This window comes from Lepisosteus oculatus, chromosome 5 (genome assembly GCF_040954835.1).
Source record: "Lepisosteus oculatus isolate fLepOcu1 chromosome 5, fLepOcu1.hap2, whole genome shotgun sequence".
Lineage (NCBI taxonomy): Eukaryota > Metazoa > Chordata > Actinopteri > Semionotiformes > Lepisosteidae > Lepisosteus > Lepisosteus oculatus.
In genome coordinates, this window is record NC_090700.1 from 13,832,405 (window position 1) to 13,856,208 (window position 23,804).

General features: G+C 35.0%; 4 protein-coding genes across 4 annotated transcripts; all 4 read right to left on the minus strand.

Annotated features, from left to right (window-relative positions):
• Window positions 1-4,133: 4,133 nt before the first annotated feature.
• LOC138239125 (olfactory receptor 1-like) lies at window positions 4,134-5,090 on the minus strand. Its single transcript, XM_069189757.1, has one exon. The coding sequence runs from the start codon at window positions 5,088-5,090 to the stop codon at window positions 4,134-4,136; it is 957 nt and encodes a 318-aa protein (XP_069045858.1).
• A 6,429-nt stretch (window positions 5,091-11,519) lies between these two features.
• On the minus strand, window positions 11,520-12,476 carry LOC138239078 (olfactory receptor 1500-like). The gene has a single exon (XM_069189706.1). The coding sequence runs from the start codon at window positions 12,474-12,476 to the stop codon at window positions 11,520-11,522; it is 957 nt and encodes a 318-aa protein (XP_069045807.1).
• A 2,584-nt stretch (window positions 12,477-15,060) lies between these two features.
• LOC138239079 (olfactory receptor 1E16-like) lies at window positions 15,061-17,787 on the minus strand. Its single transcript, XM_069189707.1, has 2 exons — window positions 17,700-17,787; window positions 15,061-16,049 (listed from the first exon to the last, which is right to left on the minus strand). Exons 1-2 carry the CDS (start codon window positions 17,785-17,787, stop codon window positions 15,061-15,063), a joined length of 1,077 nt encoding a protein of 358 aa, XP_069045808.1.
• Window positions 17,788-22,210: 4,423 nt separating this feature from the next.
• Window positions 22,211-23,167, minus strand: LOC138239080 (olfactory receptor 6N1-like). Its single transcript, XM_069189708.1, has one exon. It carries the CDS (start codon window positions 23,165-23,167, stop codon window positions 22,211-22,213), a length of 957 nt encoding a protein of 318 aa, XP_069045809.1.
• Between the last annotated feature and the right edge of the window lie 637 nt (window positions 23,168-23,804).

Consider the following 23,804-nt stretch of genomic DNA (forward strand, 5'->3'; position numbering starts at 1 on the left):
AAACTAGTAGTTCTTAAGTACAGTACAGTAAGTACTTATTGTACAGTACTTACGGTAGTGCTTTACGCGTTTAGAAAGCTAGGTGTTAGCATAAACTATTAGTAATCAATAATATTAAATTTAACACTAATAAATTGTGTTAATAATAAATTCTATTCTACTCTGAGGGGGAGGAAGAATGCCAGTGGTCTTTTCACTGATAAACTTATGTCAAGCCGTCAACAAAAACAAGCTGTCAAAAAAAGTTTTAAAAAAAAAAGTCAATTGTGTGTCCATAATATTGCTATTTTGATATTGCTAATTGCTTTTGCTACTGAGTCTCTGTGTAATGTAAATACATTTTGTCTCCAAATCCACCACCACTTGTATGAATCATAGACTGCCAAACGATGCAAATTCCGCTGCAATGGTTGTGTGCAGGATTTTTTTCAGTATGGCATCTCCATGTTCAAGTAAACACTGCTCTGTGTGGAAATGCAAATGCATTTAAAAAAAGTTTTTTTTTAAAAAGGCGCTATATAAAATAAAGTTTATTATTATTAATATTGATGATATTCTTCCTCCCAGGACTTGTAAAATTGTTGTTGTTATTGTTGTTATCCCGTAAAGCACTTTGAGAAGCATACTGTCCAGCATATTGTATTTCATTGCACTTTGACAGATCGTCTTATAATCACTTGCTGTTAGAATATCCCCCAAGAGGATATTCCCCCCAAGAGGATATAGAGGATATCCCCAAAGAGGTATCCAGGTAACAGTGAAACGGGCGTACAGCCTAGGGAGATCGCCTGTTTCCCATGTAAATAGTTCCCTGGTTCCGCACCCCTTGGTGTCTCTCTCTCTCTGTCTCTCTCTCTCGGGCCCGAGCTCTGGTTCCGCACCCTTTGGTGTCTCTCTCTCTCTCTCTTGGGCCTGCGCTCTTGGCAGGCTTGTCTTGTGTCTCTCTCTCGACTTGGTGCGGGAGTTCTGCTGGCGGGTGGTGACGGAGAAGAAATAAAGCGCAGTTTTTAACTCCACAAGTTTGAGTCTCTGTGTTCGTTCTCAACGAACTCAAATTCATTACATTGGTGTCAGAAGCGGGAAGATGGACAGTGAACGGCCGATGATGTCGCTCTATTCTCTTGTAAAATAATAAGCTCTACTTATTATTTTACAAGAGAATGCACCTGACAAGCTGGACAGTATGCTTCTCAAAGCGCTTTACAGGATAACAACAACAATAACAACAACAATTTACAAGTTCTGGGAGGAAAAATATTATCAATATTAATAATAATAATAATAAACTTTATTTTATATAGCGCCTTTAAAGGTGGCTCCTCAAAGCGCTTTATAGGATAACCAATGAAACAACAGTGGCTGGGGGTTGAAAATACCTGTGAAATTGGTTTGTTTACAATGTACTGTAGACACAGAGTGTTACACCAACACATTAGCATGTTAAAGCAATTCCATTGAGGAGCCCATAAACATAAACATAATAGATTTGTTCCTTGATATCTGATCTGCAAGGCCATTTGGCTGCAGCGAATGTGAATTCTGTTTGAAAAAATAAAAGTATTTTAATCAAGATTCCCTTTTAAAATTAACGTGAAACAAAACAAAAACTAAAAATAAGATACAATCTACAGACATTCACAGCATAAACATATCTTAAAACATTTACATATATTGTTAAATTATTACTAAATATTTACTTTAAGTTACTGAAACAGCCAGAATAAAATCGTTGCAATTTTGTTCTCGTTTGGAGGTGGGTATATTCTGACAACAATTGATTTAAAGACAATCTGTCAAAGTGCAATGAAATAAAATATTATGGGGGTACCTTTAAAGCGGAGATGACGAAAAAAAAGTTTATTATTAATTTGCTGGACAGAGAGGTCAAAGATAGACAAAGATAACGATTTACGTTGCACTGCCAGATTGTGAATCAATAAAAATATTTAATTAAACACAGGTTTGCGATTTAAATGGAAATGGGGTTGACAGGAACTCTTAATCTAAATAAAAATAAAATAAATAAAACAGATTTAGATAGTTAATAACCACTTTTTATGCGAGAAACATTTTTCTTACTCCTGATCAGCTTAGAAATCTGTGTACACTGTAAGGTTTTTACTTCCTAATTAAACTTTTAAAATACACATTTCGAATAGAAGCAGCATATGCTGTTTTCTTCCTCCTATGTAGAACAGATCAGCAAGTTTATTTTTCCCCAGTCAGAGGGGTGTCAGATGGTGTCAGCCAATCACCATTCTGAAGCTTACCGTAATCTCTGGGAAGGGACACCCCAGAATTTTCATGTTAGGAAATTATGAAACGCTCGGTTAAAAGCAAGGGAGATTGTCCGTTATAGTGGACATAAAAACAAGAGTTTGCTGCGGCGTTATTGGAAACCCAATTTTAACACAAATCGCCGGCATTATATCCTAGAAGACACAGACTGGCGCCAGACCGGGAGAATGCCCGGAGCATTAAAGGGATTGGAGAGTTTCCAAGTGCTTGTACAATCGATGGAAATGTTCAAATAAATGTGCAAAAGAAATAAACAAATAATTTATTCTTTTATCATATTGGCTAGCTAATGTCCTCTCTTTGCTAGTTACCTGTGGCTGTGTTTCTGTGTTGCATAGCAACAAGTGACTATATTCTCAGGCGGAGGAATGTAAACGGCTTAATTTTCATGTTAAATACTTTTTTTAAATTAAAAATTCATTCCATACAGCAATCGCATATTTGGGGACTGTTTCATAAAACTTTGATGCTTAAAATGTTTAGGAAGAAATGGAAGACTGGTGTGTATTTTTTCTTTAAACTACCAAGACCAGCCATATACAGTACAGTTTACATACAGTACAGTAATATGTTTATGTTCCTAAATTAATATTGTTTATGACCTTCAGATGCGTTATGCTCCTCTTCTTTTTATGCTCAGCTACTAAAATTTCCCTTTAGTGGTAAAATTCCATATAAATATTCAATACTAAGCGGATTAAAACTTGCACAGTAAAGAGATTAAATGATTAAATCTTTTCACTACCGACCAATACACCACGAGTGCCTCTGTCGGTCATTTTGGCCAGCCAATCACTTACTGCGGTAGACTGCGGTGGCTTGTGGGTAGCTGCCCGCGGTACGGGTTTGTACCGTGAACTTTGAATGGCTGCATCTGTACTTTACTAAATGTAATGTATTGCACTATTTCTGTTAAATCGTACTTTCAACGTATATAGTTTATTTGGATGTTTTAAGTATTTTCTATGCTTTTCACAGAAAGCTCAGTAAAAAAAATAAAAAACACAGTTACGAAATATAATTCCAAGATAAGGTACTAAAAAATCATTGATTTTATAACTAAAAATTATTATAAATCTTTTAAAAATATCAAATAAAGTGTAACATTTTGTAAAAAGACTATGTTTTTTTACGTTTTGCAATTAATTCTCACACAGAGCAAATGATTACCCATAATATGGCTACAGCATACATATTAATATTAAAAACCAGATGTGAAATTATCAGTTAAATAATTATGTGTGTAAAATAAATGAAAATATTGTTGATGATTTACCAAAATATTTGTTATGTATAATGCTGTTGCATTCTAAAAATAATTTAATAAAATACCAACTACAAAATGCAATTCCCACATTAAAGAATTGAATGCATGACTTAAATGGATTTTATCATGTTAATGAATCTGAAAATACATTTTCAGAGTAATTTATTTTCATTAAATAGAAAACATCCCATCATACAATAGAATACAGAAAAGAATTACTGAGTTAAGGAAACCTTCATTGATTGAAATAAATTAATGCAGTTTATCTTGCTGCTAATGCACAATCCACCCTACCAAAGTCTGAGAAAAGCTGCAGTCCACCTAGAAAAAACATTATTAAAGAGGTGCTCACCACATTCCTCAAATGAGAATAAAAGTAGCTGGATATTGCTTTCCACGTGTTGGCATCTAACTTTATAACACCCAGACAAATGGGATGAAATACATTGTCAAGAGAGATACTAATTACTCATTCAAGCAATTGCTTTGGCTTTTGTCAAAATGACTAATGAACTGTGTACTGTAGCAAGAAGAAATGTGTACTCCTCTTGATCTCTAACTTTTTGTTTCATACTCGGTTCCTTTTGAATATGTTTTTAATTGATTCTTTAATCTCCTCTGTTTTTAATGCATGAATAATAGGGTTCAGTAGATATTGAATGGAGCTTGACAGTGAAGTACTTAGAATTCTAGCATTTGGATGAAGTGTGCTGGTAACTGCTACAAAGTATATTCCTAATAGTGGTAGGTAGAAAACTGCCACCAACATTAGATGGGAAGTACAGGTATTGAATGCTTTCCAGCGTCCTTCTAGTGATGTGATTTTTAATAATACAAATAATATACAAACATAAGATAATATAATCAGTATTAATGGTACAAAGAGTAATATTGCAATACCAATAAAAGCCATTATTAAATTTGGAGAATTGTCATTGCAAGCAAGACGATGCACAGGTCCATAATCACAAAAGTAGCTCTCTATCACAGTTGATCTACAAAAGGACAGTCTAGTAATTAAAACTACTAGAGTAATTATTATCACTGTTGCAAAACTCCATACTATGGTTATTATCACAATCATCCGATTGTTTGTGATGATGATGTGATAATTCATTGGAAAACAAATAGCAACAAACCTGTCATAAGCTAGTATAACAAGAGTGAGAGACTGCATGGTAGGAAATAAAAAGGCAAAAAACATATTGGCCAAACAGGCTTCATATGTGATGAACCGAGAATCAAAGAGAAATGTCTCAATCATTTTAGGAATAAGAGCTGTGCTGGCACAAATGTCTGCTACAGCCAGATTCAAAAGAGCCACATACTTAGGGATGTGAAGACTTTGCTCCATGTATATAATGAACATAATGAAGGAGTTTTCTAACACACATATGACATAAACAAGGCTCAGGAATATATAATAATATCGTATATACGGCATATTGATAATGCCATTGATATAAAACCCCTGAGGCCGGACAAACAGAGAATAAAGAGGAACTGTTGAATTCAAGGAGCTCATGCCAGATTTGTGTCTTGCAGTTGTGTCTCCAGGATCTGTAAATATAAAATGAAACGGAGTTTAATAAAAAATGGGTCCAAATCAAAACCCTATATATGTAGAATTTTACCAGGTTTTTCAATATTGTGGCTTGAATATTTCTTTCATGTTGACATTCCCAGATCCTCCTACTTTGAAGAGATTTTTATTTACATAAAAATAGTCTAAACTTTAAGTGTGACCTCAAATTTTCTTTAAAATACTAATTTCATGACCAATGTCAGCATAGACATTTCAAGCTTTTGGGTGTTTAGGATGTTTTTTTGTTTCTATTGCCGAAACAAATAAAAAAAACATTTTTTGAAGTGCATGGAGCACACTCACACCAGGCCACTTTTTCCTATAAGCATCACAGCAAGAAAAAAGTAACATACAAACTCAACAAAAATGGCTGTCCAGGAACTGAACCTAGGGCACCACCACAATAATAATAATAATAATAATAATAATAATAATAATAATAATAATAATAATAATAATAATAATAATAGCGCTGATTTTGATGATGATTGAGTTTGGCTTTAATGCATTTATACATTCAAAAGATAACTAATGTGGTGTCACAGTTCTTAATATTTTAAGGCAAAATCAGGCTACATTATTGTGCTTCAGCATCTAAATTATTGCACCATTTCTATATGAGCGTATCATGTTTCTGATTCTTTTCTTTCACGTGTTAAAATACATTTGTTTCTTATTAAAGTTGTAAATTCAGTGCATATGGTACCTAAGAAATTTGAAACATTAGATTTCATATACAGTACTCACCTTAACATGTGTGCAAATATTTCTGAAATTGGGAATCTTCCATTAAGTTGGAAGCTATATGCATAAACTGTGATTGAGTACAGCCTTTTATAAATGAAGCTCTTTGATGTCTTTGTTATGAGCTGATGGGGGACTGTTGAATCATCTCTATGTCAACATTAATCATACAGTGCTCAAGAGAACTCAATTTCCCAATAGAAAAGCAAGTTTACTTATGTAATGAACATGAGAAAACTGTTCTCTAGACCAGCTAAGACATAAACAAAGCACAGAGCATATAACAGTGCTTTACATATTGATTGTCAGAAAAGCTATTAATATGAAAGCATTGAGATAGACGAAATCTATCCGAAGACATCGTATCCTAATCATGTATCTGTTGCTGTCCCAATGAAGTGTAATTTAATTAGGCATTGTTCAGTGGCATCAGCACTTCCTTGTGGAGATGTGTTGTGCTTTGAAAGTTAAAAACATTTTACACCTTTTATTTTAAACAATAGAAACAACAAAGTAACTTAGAAACTTTTTGTGTTACTCCCTCAGGCATGTCAAATTCATATTCAAATTCATCATATTCACTTGCTTGTCTTATTACACATTAAGGCATTGTCTCCTACTTTCTAACAAGTAATGTTTGATATAAAGTAGAGAATGTTATTGTCATTTAATTTATTTATACAACCTAGGGCTTGTAAATACAGCCTATTTGAACTAAGAAAATAAAACATTTCATTTTTTTCTGTTGTTGTAATAAACTATAATTCATATAATGTACTGAAGTTCACTGGGTGTTACAAGGTGTATTGTACTTCATATATGGATAAAGTTGCTCATGCAAATGTGCCTTTTTTGGCACTGACACAACTTATCACAATTGTTATTTTGTTAAATTGTTTCAGTCAAAGATAAATACTTATTTTCATTTGCACAGCAACTTAACTTACAGGTCTTATGACAAATAAGTTTCCATTAGCTCTTCAGCAGCCCACTGAAATGTACTGTACAGTATAGACAAATAACAAGATGAACTGCCAAATGTTGTAGCTTTCTTTTTCTTCATTTTGTTTTATGCACACCTTACTGTGGACTAACAAATGTCCACAACAGGTTAACAATCTCAGGAACAATTCCCAAATACTCCCACAGTTTTGGAGAACCAACAAAGTGCTGCAGAGACACAACAGGACAAAACATAAAGCTGTTATTGAGGCCAGAAAACTGACAAGTATATAATCTTTTTTATAATATTTTATAAAAAAACTTGCCATGTGTGCTTCATTTGATATGAGTATTCAAAACTATCTAATTAATGTGCTCATAAAATTAAATTATATTTTTAATTTAAGGAAACAAAGTGCACCATGTACATTTGAAACAGCCAAATCCACTTTAAATTTTATGGTTCCTCAAAAGTTATTAGTACCTTTTTATTTAAAACTGTATTTTTGCTTTACAATTCTCCTCAGTTTTTAAACAATAAATGATGTGATTCAGCATCAGTGGATTTGTGGAAGACAAGGATATATTTAAAATTCGGGCTTTTGGAAATATGGTAGAAAATAATGCATTAATGTAGTCACATATTTGAAGGTAAATCAGAGTTACTAAGACTAGATTGGAAGGTTTTCATTGTTTTTAAATACTCTTCCCATGATGTACAGTAACTTTCAACAGTTCAAATAACAATACACACATAAGATAATGCAATCAGATTCATTGGTATCAAAGGAAAACTGAAAAACATATTCATACATAAATGTGACATGGAGAATTAATTCAGGCTTTTTGATACACAGGTCCTAAAAGACAAAAATACCTTTTAATCTCAATAGAGTTACAGAATGACAGTCTGGTAACTAAACCAACACATCATCCTCAAAAGTTCAGCAGTCAGACTTCATATTATTGCCAGATTCAAAACCAAGCATACAATATAGCAACATACCTGTCAAAGGATAGTACAAGAGACAGTGACTGCATGAAAGTAAAAACATACGCAAAAATCATACTGACCAAGCTGGCTTCATAATGTAGCGCTCTCAGGTTCACATGGGTATGTGCCCTCTCCACTGCCGCCTCCTACCACTGGGGACTCAAACCCGGGCCTCTGGCATCAGTCAACAGGGACCCAGCCAGCTGAGCTAAAGGGAAATCTCCCATCAGCCCGGTGGCTGCGGTCCCTGCTATTCACAGGGAAGGGCGGTGACGTCACCTCTCTGGTAAGCCGGCTCGCACAACCTGCAATGTCGGCCTTATGCGTTACAATATCTTATGAACTAGGAATAAAAGAGAAAGGTCTCAATCATCTTATTAGTAAGGGCTGTGCTGCTACATATGTTATCTATGTTATCCACAGGCAAATCAAAACATGGCCACAAACTTTGGCGAATGAAGTCTTTGCTCCATGTACAGTATAGTACATAAAGAGCACAACGAAACAATTTGCAACACAGTTACAGTACAAGTTTTCCCTAGTTCTCTTTGACAGATATAAATAAACAACAGAACATAGTAATGCTTTACATACAGTATGGTTGCTAATTTTACTTGTTCAGTTTCTATTTTAAAAGAAATTAATTGTAGGAATATCAAATATCAGTCAGGTGATCATTGTTTTGTACTCACCAAAGACATTTGGAGATTTACAAAGAATGAGGAAAAGAAAGTTATCCAAAGTGTTTTTTCAATGTTTAAATCAAAACTCTCTCAGCCTTTTGGATTTGTATGTCACAGGAATCCAGAGTTGTTTGTGAATCACAGTTCTGTGATGTTTTTAGTTTGTGATTTTTGCTTGAAATTTAGCTAAGGAATTTACCTTCTATAGAAATATCATGCTCAGTGTTCTGTGTTCTGTTCTTAAAACACATCAGCATTAATAGCAGAATCAAGAAGGTAAAGAGGAACATGTTTGAGTTTCTACTTTGCTTTTAAAACATTGTTTTCATTCAAGGGTCTCATTAAATCTGAAATCTATTTTAACAAGTACATTTTGATGTAAACTTGAGAATTTTAGTGTATTTAAATCCACTTGATCATCTTGGAAGAATGCAGAATAGAGGGATGCAGTTTCACATGCTAAATTTTGCTATACAGTATTTATCACAATTAAAAAGTCTACAAATATCTACAATAACAAATGAATGAAACTTTCAAATCATTTAAAAATTAAATGATTAAACTAAGTTCTTTAGCATTTTATCTTGTTGTTTATGCACACTCCAACCTACCAGAGGTTGAGAAAAGCTATAGTGTTCCTAGAAAAAACATATCATGTTAAAGAGGTGCTCACCATGTTCCTAGAATGAGAATAAAAGCAACTGGAGACAGCTTTCTGTGTAGTGATATCTAACTATTATTACACCCAAACAAAAGGAATTAACCACATTGTTTTATAACAGACATGATAATACTTACTAATTCAAGCAACGGCTTTAGCTTTTGTCAGAATGAACTGTGTAGCAACAAGAAATTACTACTCCTCTTGATCTCTGACTTTTTGTTTCAATCTCAGCTCCTTTTGATTATTTTTTAAAATGATTCTATAATCTCCTCTGTTTTTAATACATAAATAATAGGGTTCAGTAGATATGGAATGGAGCTTGACAGTGAAGAACTTCTTCTAGCATTTGGATGAAGCGTGCTGCTGGATGCTGTAATGTATGTCCCTAATATTGGTAGGTAGAAAACTGCTACCAACATTAGATGGGAAGTACAGGCATTGAATGCTTTCCAGCGTCTTTCTAGTGATGCGATTTTTAATAATGCATATAATATACAAGCATAAGATAATATAATCAGTACTAATGGTACAAAGAGTATCATAGCAATACTATAAAAAGCCATTATTAAATATGGAAAATTGTCATTGCAAGCAAGACGATACAGAGGTCCATGATCACAAAAGTAGCTGTCTATCACAGTTGATTTACAAAACGAGAGTCTGGTAATTAAAACTACTAGAGTCATTATTATCACTGTTGCAAAACCCCATACTATAGCTATTTTCACAATCATGGCCTCCTAATAATCATATCACAACCATGTTTCTACATTTTCTTTTCAAGGAGAATTCTTACTCTTGAAGCTTTCAAGTAATTCAGCTATTGCGGTCCTACTTTTTGAGCAGTTGGTGTGGGGGAATCTGCTGTCCCAGAAAGGCTCTAGTGTGCACACGATACATTGCTCAAGTAGTTGACAAGTATTGGAAAATAAAGCATAGTTGCTAAGATCAGGAGGGAAGTGCCAGTTTTCATTGCTTTTAAATACTTTCTACCTCAATTAAATTTTCAACAATGCAAAAACAATATACACATAAGATGATGCAATCAGATTTATTGCTATAAAAAGGAAAACTTAAATACATATTTGTGCATAAATATGACTTGGAGAATTATTACAGGCAATTTAATACACAACTCCATGGACAAAGAAATAGCGTTTTTATCACAATAGAGATACAGAATGACAATCTGGTAACTAAACCAACACCCATCCACAAAAGGGGAGCCGTCAGAATCCATACTACTGCAGGATTCAAAACCATCTTGCCTCTAGTAATGATCTAATAATTTAATGGAAAGCATATACAGTAGCAAAAAGCTGTCAAAGGGTAGTACAAGAGTTAGTGACTGCATGAAGTTCACTAACACAAAAATGATACTGAACAAGTTGGCTTCATATTGAATAGAGTAGGGTTCGAAGGGAAAGGTCTCAATCATTTTAGGATTAAAAGCTGTGCTTCTACCCATCTCAATATAATTGAGCCAAATTAAAACATGACCACATACTTTGGTGTATGAAGGCTTTGTTCCATGCACAGTGTTTAATGAGCATGATGAAAAAGGTTGCAACACAGTTACAGTGTAACAGTATTGTCTAGCTCTTTTGCACAATTACAAAATAAACAAAGAACAAGAAATATTCTAATACTTTACATACGTTAGCTATATTTACCAGATCTAATTCTGTTTAACAAGAAATGCAACTGTGGGAATTTCAAATATGAAGTCACTGCTGTTTTGTACTCACCAAGGTTTCCAACTTGTTTCTTAGCGGTTGAAGACAAAACTGTCAAAGCTCTTAATCATTTATTATGTTACTAGAATCCAGAGTCTTTTATTAATCGTGGCTCTGTGATGTTGCAAAATCAAGAAGTTAAAAAGGAACATGTTTGTGGTTCTACTTTTAAAACATTTTATTAATTCACAGATCTTGTTAAATATGAAAACATTGGCTCCTACCTCTTTTATCAAGCACATTTTGATATAAACTACAGAATTTCATTGCATTTACTGTAAATCCACTTGTTCTTTTTAGAGATATGCAACATTTCGTAGAATTAAGAAAAATAAGTTTTCCCTGTTGTGTTAATCTAATTAGAATACAATTCAATAACTGAAGTGTACTATGTGTTACAGGCCACATGATGTGTCTCGTGAAAATTACTGACAATTCAAAATTGACAACAAATTAATATCACGATAAACAATATCTACAATATAAAACAAATGAAACTTCAAAATACCAACCAATACTAAAAGATTAAATGAGATGATTCATCTTGGCTTTGATCAAAATAACTAATAAACTATGTAGCAGCAAGAAATGACTAAATCCTCAGCATCATGTTCGGTTCCTTTTTATTATTTTTTTAAATGATTCTTTGATCTCCTCTGTTTTTAAAGCATGAATAAAAGGGTTCAGTAGAGATGGAATGGAGCACGACAGTGAAGTACTTAGAACTCTGATATCTGGATTAATTTTGCTGGTTATTGTTGCAAAGTATATTCCTAATATTGGTAGGTAGAAAACTGCCACTAACATTAGATGGGAAGTACAGGTATTGAATGCTTTCCTACGTTCTTCTTGTGATGCAATTTTTAATAATGCAAATAATATACAAATATAAGATAATATAATCAGTACTAATGGTACTAAGAGAACTGTTGTAATATTGAAAAATGCCATTACTAAATTTGGATATTTATCATTGCAAGCAAGATAATACACAGGTCCGTGATCACAAAAATAACTCTCTATCACAGTTGATTTACAAAAGGATAGTCTGGTAATTAAAACTACAGTTATAAGTATTATTGTTACTGCAACACCCCATACTGTGGTTATTATTACAATCATCCTATTGATTGTGATGATTATATGATAATTCAGTGGAAAACAGATAGCAACAAACCTGTCATAAGCTAGTATAACAAGAGTGAGAGACTGCATGGTAGGAAATAAAAAGGCAAAAAACATATTGGCCAAACAGGCTTCATACGTGATGAACCGAGCATCAAAGAGAAATGTCTCAATCATTTTCGGAATAATAGCTGTGCTCGTACACATGTCAGCCACAGCAAGATTAAAAAGAGCCACATACTTAGGGGTGTGAAGACTTCGCTCCATGGATATAATACATAAAATTAATGAGTTTCCCATCACAGATATAACATAAACAAGGCTTAAGAAAATAAAATAATATCGTATGTATGGCATATTGATAAAGCCATTGATATAAAATCCCTGAGGTTTAACAAAAAGGCTGTAGACAGGAGCTGCTGCGTTAAAGGAGTTCATGGTAAATGTGTGTCTTGCAATTCTTTTTCCAGGACCTGTAAATAAAAGATGAACTCCGGTTTAATAAAAAATGTGTCCAAATCTAAACCATATATCTTGTAGAATTTACCCTGATTTTTCAGGGCAAATAAAATATTGTGACTTGAATTTTCCTTGCATGTTGAAGGCGGGTTTTATTAAGAGACAGTCTAAAGGTTAAAAAAAACCTCTAGTTTCTCTTTAAATACCAGTTGTATAACAAGTGTAAGCATTGAAATTGAAATATTATTGAAATGCAATAATAATAATAATAATAATAATAATAATGTGTTGCATTTACAGCACTGTCTATCTCTTTATGCATTAAAAAAAAAAAATGCTGTATTGTCGCAGTTTATTATTATTAAGACAATATCAGGCCAGCTGATTGTGCCTCAACATCTAAATCATTGTAGTTTCTTTATGATTTTCTCATGTATCATTTTCTTCTTGCACGTTAAATTATATTCTTTTAACTGACATTCTTAATAAGATGCCTATTGTACCTAAGATAATTGAAACATTAGATTTCCAATACTCACCTTTAAATGTGGGTTAATATTTCTGAAAATGTGAATCTCCCAGTATGCTGGAAGCCAAAGCTATCTGCATGAACTTTGAAAAAGTACAGCCTTTTATGCATAATTTTTTTGGTTTCTTTGCTGTGCATGAGCTGTTGAGGAACGTGTTGAATATTCTGCTTGTTAACATTAATCATGCCCAAGAAAAATCAATTTCCCAGTAGAAATGCAACTCAGTGTGAAGGAGAAAGAATGTGAAAAAAATAGAAAATGGAGAGAGAAGCCTTACAGAAGCTGTTGTCATTTTAAAAATTGTTTGTGCACTGTGTGTGTGACTTTACTTATAAGACCTGGCTGTATTGAAAGTCTGTTAAGAATGAATAAATGAAATGATTATATCTCACACTAAAAAGGAGGCTTAGGTACAGTGTTAGTAGTTCATTAAATGGAGTAAAGTATTATTTTCTTTTTGTTTGGTGTCATTTAGGCTATCCTTTCTACTGAACATGTGAGTCCTAAGTGTGTACAGTATATCACAATTTTAGTGACTTGTGTTGTAGAACAGCATGATAAGTTTAAGGACTGATTTCCTGTTGCTCAGCATCTGAAACTCATTTAACAATACATCATGCATATGATTAGCATGTACAATCTATTGCACTCTTTACAGGCAATACTGTATGCAATCCAGTCTGTAATATAATATAAGCAAACTGTTATAATCTCATCCAGAGTTTACTCTGCCTTTTTTATTTAACCTATGGCCTGGAAATACAAAGTGACAAGAAGAAAGTGTTGTTGTAATAGGTTAATTGATATATTTTAAATAGCATTCACTTGGAATAGCAACACCCAAGAATGAAGTACACTGAAAAGATTATGGAGTGTTTTGGTCAAATTTTTCTTAACCTTCATGGCTGAGGGCTGATCTCCTATCAATATGATGAGGAAGATAGGACCCCCGTGCAGAGTGAGGAGTGACCAAGAGGCAACTGCAGAGGTGGGAAGCAAAAATACATATGCGAAGGAGAGAAAGGGATGATGTACATTTAATATTTCTAATGGTTTTAGGTGATGAAATAAGGTTAGCAGTGATTGTGAATTACTGACCACTGAAACTTGCTCTTCTCTACCCTTCTGAACTTTTATTATAAACTCCATAAATTGTTTAAAAAAAAACTACTTTAGCTAAAAGTTCGAATTCATTTTCATCTTAGGTTCAAAATCAACTGCCTGGTAGTGTTAATTTATTTAATATGCTATATACAGTATGCACTATATCTTATTTAGAAAGAAAAGGAATCACATACTGTAGTGACATTTTTTAATTAGTGTTTTTTTTTTATTTCGTCCACTGTTCGAATCCATCTCCAGTAGCTAATTGGGCAGAATGTCATACTTTGATGAGATAACTTCTAAACACTACTTAAGAAATTACATTAACAATAAATAATTGTATGTGAGAAGGATAGGTCATTATTAATTGTGAAGAAATTAAAATATAGAATAGGGTGTAGAATCTGTAGGTCTGTACTTCACAATATTATTGCACCGTCAATATTAAATATTTTAACCATTAAGAAATCTACTGTTATTATTTCATTTATTATTAGTAAATCAATACAGGTAAACAAATACTGTATGTTGAATTGTAGATTTGTACTTCTGGAAAACAATAATCAGATTGAAAAAGGAAGATATGTTTTATTAGTCATGTTTGAGATAAAATTATTTTTTTTTACTTGCACAATTATAACAAATTGAAAAAAATACAAAAAACTTTACATTTTGTTTTGAACTTTCCTCACTTTTGCTGAAGTGTTGCTACTGCATCGTACCACTGAAAGCTAATTCATTGTTATTACTTACAGAGATAAATTACACTTCTGGATCAATTACAGTACTAAACAATTACTGGAGCAGGCTTCTGCTTCCTCAAGAAATTCTTAATTTGCTCCATTACCTCCTCAGTTTTTAAAGTGTATATGATGGGATTCAGCAGAGGAGGCAGGGTTGCTGCCAAAGATGTGTTGAGGATTCTGGAGTCAGTGTCCACTGGTAAAAATGAAAAGAACAGTATAAACTTTGCCTATAATTAAATTTGCACTATTATCATTACAGGCCGCTCTGAACACTGGTCCATGATCACAGAAATAACTCTTAATGACAGGAATAGGTTCACAGAATGCCAAGCGTGTTATAAAACCCACTGCAACAAAAAAAATGACCACTAAGGCTAAGTGAGCCGTGCACGTTTTAAATGCCTTCCACCTCCCTTGTGCAGATGCAATCCTGGAAAGAGCAACTATAATGCACACATATGATATAATAATCAATGCAAATGGCAGAAAAATGAAAGTAACAGTATAAACACTGGCTATAGTCCAGTTTGCACTGTAGCTGCTGCAGGCCTCTTTAAACACTGGTCCATGATCACAGAAATAACTCTTAATGAGAGGAACAGGCCTGCAGAATGACAAGCGTGCTATGAACATCAGTACAACAATAAAATATGAAAAAGTTAATACCCAGCAGAAAACAATAATAATGAACATTCTGGTGTTTGTGCTGATTGTACTACTTCTCAGAGGAAAACAAATAGATACAAGCCTTTCGTAAGACATAACAACAAGGGACAGTGATTCTAAGGCATAGAAAGAATGAACAAAGAACAATTGAGCTAAACATGTCTCATATAACACAAGTCTTGAATCAAAAAGAAACTGATGTATACATTTTGGAATAAGAGCTGTGCTAATGCTTAGATCTACTACAGATAAATTAAAAACGGCCATGTACTTTGGTGTATGAAGACACTCTGACAGCCATATTACAGACATTAGAATGATATTAGCTATCAGGGTTGCAAGGTAAATGAAAGCCAGGAATATGAAATAATAATCACTGTGCTGCAGATTCTGAAATCCAGATATCAGAAACCCCACAGTGGTGTTTATCTCCATTGCTGCCAGCTGCTTAAAGAGTGCTTCAAAATCCTCCTTTTCACTTTTCACAGGTTTTTTCACATTCAAACCTAAAATAAAAAATGGAATGGAAATTAAAGGGGATGATAAAACCGTAATATTAACAATGAGTTAATATTATTATTTTAATATTCTAGTAAAACAGAAACAATATGAACATCAAACCTGAAGAGATCTCCTCAGCCGAAATGTTGTGTATCTTTTCTTCAGTTTCCAGCATGGAATAATCATTTACTTGTTCCTTCTCATGAACATCACATGCTCTGTTTCCATTTCATTTGTCAGTAATATAGTTTCAACTATTACAGAATTGAAAGGATATTATGCGGTATGTGAACTTTTGTTTTGTTTATCTATTAATTCTCTATTTTCTATTCATTAAATAAGTTCAGTTAACTAATCTATATGAAATGCAAACCCCAATTTAATACATAAACTCTATTGTAAATTTATTTAGATGTGCTATATCTGTTTCGTACCTGACAAAAAGATGATGCTGAAATTCATTCTGTGTGCTGTCTCTATATCAGCACTCTACCCTAAGCCATACCGTAAAGCACCAGAGCATAGCTGTCATGACATTGTCCTCAAGTGGTTTGACAATTCCTCTGTGTTATAAGGGTGCTCATTTGATACTGAGAAGGTGAGACGGACCTGGAATATGGTATCATGTATGTGATCAGGAAACTAGGCCCTGAGCCCTTGCCTTCCCTGCCTGTTGTGAATTCTTTGAAGAGAATTAATAGGGGAATACCATTGTTTTTACTCAAAGTTATAAGGGAAGAAATACTCAGAAAAAGTAGACTGCTGTGTGACATAAATATGTCTTAAAAACTCTGTGGTATTACTCTGACAATTTTTACTAGTGCTTTTGACTTATAATATGTTTTTCCATACGATAGCACTGAGAATGCTTTTGATTTTCATTGTCCTTTAAATAATGATACATTATTAATTAAGTACTTAAAATTAAAAACTGTTTTGCTCAATACATGCATGTTTTCTATAAAATGGACTATATAGATATTGGATATTCATTAGTATTTTGGTTGAATGACTAACAACAAAGGCTGTAGTATTAGGTCAACATCACCTCACTACTGAGATCAGTATGTTGTACAGTACTGTATGTTGGTTTAAATTAGCAGTCTTTCACAAATCTTAGAATACTATCCTCTTTATGATGAATAAATTCCTTCTGCAGAATACGCTGGTCTGGCACAGATGTACACAAAAATCTAGTAATTATTGCGTACACGCATCTATTTGATAGGAAGATCCTAGGAGTTCTTGACAAGAGATTGTATTTGCTTAAAAGCACTATGATAAAGATCAATGGCAACCTTACTTCACTACACCTAACTGCCCTGTGACTTCAAGACTGCCCTTCTTGTGGTCTTCTTAAGGACCATGTTGAAGGTTAAGGTGTTTGGTCTTCCAGACATGACCACTATAGGATGTGAAGCTCCTTTGATAAGGTGCTTCCATCTTCACTGCAGGAAGTATCCAGTCTCCCACATTGTAATTGCACTCCATTGGGAGACAAATTCCAGGAGAAGTAAGAGCAGGGGGTAGAGTAAAGGTGGGGCTTTGATTCTTTGGGACAGCACCACACCCACTCCAAAATCTGATGCAACCACTTCAACTTTTAAGTCAGAGTCTGATCTGGGTGGTGAAGGATCAGAAGTGAAGTGAATCACTTTTCAGATCCTTGAAGGCCTTCTGCTCCTTTGGTGTCCCCTTCCCTTGGCTAGGCCCATCTTTAGGAGGACTAGTGATGGGATCCATGATTAAACATTTAGTTTCTGATGAAACGGTAGAAGAAACCAGGAAGCGCTAGATGTGTTTGAGAGTGTTTGAGGGTGGTCGAGGTGGGGCAGTCCTTACTGTTGCAACTTTGTTTGGGTGCATCTATGGACACATCAAGGAGAGCAGCTAGCACCACCTCAGGCTTGTGAAACTCAAACTTTCCCAAATTGCCACAGAGGTGGTGCTCCATGTGTCACAGGAGGGCCTGCTGGACATGTCTGGTATGTTCAAGTTCAAGTTTATTGTCATTATACTCATAACAGGTATATAGTACAACGAAATGAGATTTAGCTAGCTCTCAGATGGTTAGTAGTGCAAACAACAATACAATTGTGCAAGAAAAGAAAGACAGAGACAACAAGCAATGTGCAAAACAACAACAGGCAATGTGCAACAACAGATAATGTACAAAACAACAACAGGTAACAGTTAATGTGCAAAATAACAACAGATGTGCAAAATCATACAACAGAATGAAATAAAGGATACAGAATTATGGAGAGTAAACGTCTTAACATGTGAGGTAGAGGTAGATTTCAATGTGCATTTGAGTTTTGATAAAGAGAGAAGGTGTGAGAGACGCTGGGAGTTTAACAGTTTGATTGTTGGGGGGGGGGGGGGGGGGGGTAAAAACTCTCTGGTAGTCTGGACCCAAATGTTCCGGTACCATTTTCCAGATGGTTGAGGGTCAAACAGTCTGTATCTGGGGTGTGTGGTGTCTTTGATGATGCTTAGAGCTTTCCTCAAGCACTGTCTGTCATAAATGTCCTGGATGGATGGGAGAGCAACCCCACTGATGGACTCAGCAGTTTTCACCAACTGCCAATGGTGTTAAAAGCTGAGCTGAATTTAATGAATAGTAGTCTTGAGTAAGTATTCTTTTTATCCAGATGGGATAGGGCAGTGTGTATGGCAATTGAGATTGCGGCATCTGTTAGGCAGTTAGGCAATTGATACGGGTCCAGTGTGTCTGAAATGGTGTCCCATGGCCAGCCTCTTGAAGGACTTCATGATAACAGGGGTTAGTGCCACTGGGCAGTAGTCATTAATGCATGTCACTGTGGTTTGCTTTGTTATTGGGATGATGGTGGTTGTCTTGAAGCAGCTTGGGCCAGGGACAAGTTGAAAATATCTATGAATACAGCTGCCAGTTGTTTGGCGCAGAGACTGAGGACATGACTTGGTATGCCATCAGGTTCTGAAGAGTTCCTGAAGGTTCTGAGAGTAGATCAGAATATTGTCTACATTCACCACCACAAATCCCTCCAGGAAGTCCTGAAAGATGTCCTTTATAAAGTTCTGGAAGATGGTTGGGACATTGCAGAGCTTGGTGTTAAAACCCATCTTCCTTTTGTCTCCCTCCCTCTGAGATTTGTGTCACATTTTTCACCTCTCTCAAGTCAATATATGTGAAAATGCCTGTCTGGCTGGCCCTTTCTTGGAGTGATCGAATAAGTGGTAGTGAGTACCGATTCTTCTTAGTGATCCTTTTGAGAGGCATGTAGTTGATGCTCACATGTAGGGACACATCTTTTTAGGAAAGAGAACAAGATGAGAGGAGAAGGGATGAATGAAGACTGTCTGGAGATTCTCATTGATACTGTATACTCCTTCATGGTCTTGGTCTCCAGCAAAGACAGGGTGAACAGGAGGCCCCTGGGTGGTGTGATACCAGACAGAAAATCAATGGGATAGTTGTATTCATTGTACAGTGCGAGCATTTGTGCTTTTTTGCTGAATACATCTCTAGTTCATAGAATACAACAATCATATAATATAATAGGCATGATGTAAGCATGATGGAAATCCAGGGCACCTAACTGAGGTAGCAATGGGAGACAGGAGCCCCAACAGGTTAGACCCCAGGCCAGAAGCTCCTTTGTAGGCAAGTCCAGGTGAGGTTTATATTCCTGGGGCCATAGGAACCCCAGAATCCATGAGCTGTGTGGAGAAGGAATTCGATCGATTCCCTGTGCAGCACCCTGATGGTCAGGGCTGTGGTCTTTCTCAGAATCTGGCCAGGGACTCCACCATCAGGACTAGGTCACAAGGAAACAAAAGAACGTTCAGCTCCCTGGCAGTCTACAAGTCAAATTCCTTGCTTCACTAGAATCAATGAAAGCTGCAAAATTATTGCTGTCTGATTTCTCGAGTGCTCTGGACAGGTTTGTCGCCCATACAGGGGAGCATGCTGCGGAGCAATATTTTGGAAAATTGGAGTCACACAAAGACAGGTTTCTGAAGCACACAGGGAATTTCACTACTCCTGGTAGCTTAATGTCAGAGCACTGAATTAGTGGCGTTTCAGGCTTAAACGCAGTTGTTTACTGAAGGATGATTTGACGATTTGATCCCCTGATTAACAAGGAATGGGACCAATGGATTGGCAGTCTGACCTAGTCTGCATGGTCTCAGGTGGAATGCGAGCACTCGTGTGAATGCTGCAGTTACCCGTGGCAACCAAAGGCAGTGAGCTGCTCCCAGCCTGGACGTAACAGTTAGCTACTATTTTTGCTTACTGTGTCGGTGCCACATTTTTACAGCTTGAAGTTAGTCCCTGTGTTTAAGACAATACTTTTCATATTTTCATATATATGCTCCCAGCCTGGACGTAACAGCTAGCTACTATTTTTGCTTACTGTATCGGTGCCACATTTTTACAGCTTGAAGTTAGTCCCTGTGTTTAAGACAATACTTTTCAGATTTTCATATATATGCTCCCAGCCTGGACGTTACAGTTAGCTACTATTTTTGCTTACTGTATCGGTGCCACATTTTTACAGCTTGAAGTTAGTCCCTGTGTTTAAGACAATACTTTTCAGATTTTCATATATATGCAGATTATTACAGTGTAAACTACAATTGTAAGGTAAGTAGGTCCCTTTTCAGGCCATAAAGCCCACTGGGGAATGGGGGGCAAGGGTCACCATTTTCCTTGACCATCCGACACTGGAAGTGGAGGTGATGTGGTCAGCATCACACTCCAGCCGACCTAATACCCTCGGAAGGATTAACCCCCCGGTACTCATTTGGAAAGCAGGCTGAGTGGACCTGGAAGCATCACTTGCCCCTACCTGGGATTGAACTACAATGGTACATAAACAAAATATACTTTTTTTATATATGAGAATGTCTTTGGTAACAGAATTACACAATATTTACATGTAAATGTAAATTTACAGGTCTGTGGTAAGCCTAAGCTTAAGGCAGCAGACAATACTCACAATTCAGACACACCATAACAGGAGAAACACAAGAAAAGCAATTTAGAAACTCACATCAATCTAGTAATTATAAGAAAACATACAGTAAATGTTACACAGAAGGTGATGCAGGCTGGACTCAAAGTCAAAAGAACAATGAGACATCAATACTAACCACAATGAACACTACAAAACCTGTGTATGTCAGTCTTTTTAATATGAAAAACATGATGTACATATTTCAGGGCATATTATCAATTACCTTAGTTCAGTTATATGCAGTAGTATTAAGATTCTAAACAGTCTGAAACTGCTGCATTAAAACGAAATATTAAGTTAAATATTGTTCAAACAGATGTAACACTACTATAGAACCATTGTGAATTGAAGGATTTAAAGGATATATTATGAATTTTCAGGTTTTTGTATTCCATATAGTATATATTTTATAAAAGGAAATACACAAAAAAACACATACATTTGTACAAGAATACCCATAATTGAATGAAATGCAATATATTTAGTAGTGCAGTCAACAAAACGAAAATGGCTACAAAACCCAGGTGTCCAGGTGTGCTGTGGGCACAGACAAGACCAAAAAGTCCTTTAGAAGGAAAGGGAACAAAGGATGAATCCTAGATCTGGGACAGAACAGACCTTTAACTGGTCTTGAGCGACAAGATGGTTTTTGAGAATTATGTTGGATTGATTTGTTTGTCAATGGTTCGCAGAAATGGAAGAAAGAAATCTGTTTTTATTCAGGATGGCATAAAGGCTTTGAAATAAACTGTCCAATGCACATTATTCATTGATAAAGAAATCTATTATGTGGTCTAAACCATTTAAGTTTCAAGATCACACAACCAAATACATTTCTTCTACTAGTTATTTAAATATTAGTACTGAATCAGATTTATCTAAAGAAATATAGGCAACAAACAGCTGCTGAATTGTTGAATTAACCTTCTGAAAAGAATAGTCTATAAAAGGTAGAGAGATCATTGTTGCGATTAAACTTAAAAATATTTTTCTTAATTACACAATAACAATTACAAATAAAAACATTCAAGATAAATTACATTTTGTTTTGTACTTTACTCTGTTTTGCTGAAGAGTTGTTACTGCATAATAACACTGAGAACAAAGTAACTGTGTTCTGTACAAAGAAAAAAATGTGCACTCCATGACTAATTACAGTACTAATGATTTATTGGTGCAGACTTCCATTTCCTTATGAAATTCTTAATTTGCTCCATTACCTCCTCAGTTTTTAAGGTGTATATGATGGGATTCAGTAGAGGAGGCAGGGTTGCTGACAAAGATGTGTTGAGGATTCTGGTGTTAGTTTCCACTGTGAAATTTATCCAAGCAATCATATATGTTACTAAAACAGGTATAAAGAATATGACCACTAAGGCTAAGTGACCCGTGCATGTTTTAAATGCTTTCCACCTCCCTTGTGCAGATGCAATCCTGGAAAGAGCAGCTATAATGCACACATAGGATAGAATAATCAATGCAAATGGCAGAAAAATGAAAAGAACAGTATAAACTTTGCCTATAATTAAATTTGCACTATTATCATTACAGGCCGCTCTGAACACTGGTCCATGATCACAGAAATAACTCTTAATGACAGGAATAGGTTCACAGAATGCCAAGCGTGTTATAAAACCCACTGCAACACCAAAATATGTGAAAGATATTACCCAGCAGAAAGCAAGTATAACAAACATTCTGGTGTTTGTATTGATTGTGCTGCTTCTCAGTGGAAAACAAATAGAGACGAGTCTTTCATAAGACATAACAACAAGGGAGAGAGATTCCAAGCCATATAAAGACTGAGCAAATAACATCTGAGTTAAACATGTCTCATATAACACAAATCGTGAGTCAAAAAGAAATTGATGTAAACATTTTGGAATAAGAGCTGTGCTAATGCTCAAGTCTACAATAGATAAATTAAAAACTGCCATGTACTTTGGTGTATGAAGACACTCTGACAGCCATATTATGGACATTAGAATACAATTGGCTATCAGGGTTCCCAGGTAAACGAAAGCCAGGAATATAAAATAATAGTCACTGTTCTGCAGATTCTGTAATCCTGAAATCAGAAACCCCACAGGGGAAGGAAATGTGGCGTTTATCTCCATTGCTGCCAGCTGCTGAAACGGTGCTTCAGTATGCCCCTTTTTGCTTTTTCTCAAGCCTAAAATCAAATTGTCAATAAAAGTTAAAGGAGATAGCAATAATGTAATATTAACATAGATTCTATATAAACAAGATTCTAGTAAAAAGGGAACAATGTCCACATCATATGCTCTGTTTCAATTTCATTTGTTAGTAATATAGTATTGACTATTACAGAACTGAAGAGATATCATACTGTATGTGAACTTATAATTTGTCTATGTCTCTCAATTCAGTATTTTTAAATAAGAGTTTAAGATAAGATAAGATGCATTGTCCCCTAAGGGAATTTTTTTTTTGTGGACACACAGCACTTCTGTACATTTAAATAAAATTAAGAAAATAAAAGTTTAGGTAACTAAATACAAACACACTTTAATAAATAAGCTCTATTGTAAATTTATTTAGAAGTGTTAACTCCGTTTCGTACCTGACAGAAAGATGATGGTGAAATTTGCTCTGTGTGCTGTCTCTATATCAGCACTCTACCCTAAGTCATCCTGTTATGCACCAGGACATAGTTGTCATCACATTGTCCTCAAGTGGTATGATAATTCCTTTGTGTTATTAGGGTGCTCTTGTGTTATTGAGAAGGACCTG

What these genes read in the sequence shown, in the direction of transcription:
- LOC138239078 (XM_069189706.1), bottom strand. Translation starts at nt 12,476, where the DNA reads ATGAACTCCTTTAACGCAGCAGCTCCTGTCTACAGCCTTTTTGTTAAA.
- LOC138239080 (XM_069189708.1), bottom strand. Translation starts at nt 23,167, where the DNA reads ATGGAGATAAACGCCACATTTCCTTCCCCTGTGGGGTTTCTGATTTCA.
- LOC138239079 (XM_069189707.1), bottom strand. Translation starts at nt 17,787, where the DNA reads ATGGATCCCATCACTAGTCCTCCTAAAGATGGGCCTAGCCAAGGGAAG. An exon ending in GGCCTTCAAGGATCTGAAAA is followed by an intron (nt 16,050 to 17,699) that starts GTGATTCACTTC and finishes TTTTTATTTTAG; the next exon opens with GTTTGAATGTGAAAAAACCT.
- LOC138239125 (XM_069189757.1), bottom strand. Translation starts at nt 5,090, where the DNA reads ATGAGCTCCTTGAATTCAACAGTTCCTCTTTATTCTCTGTTTGTCCGG.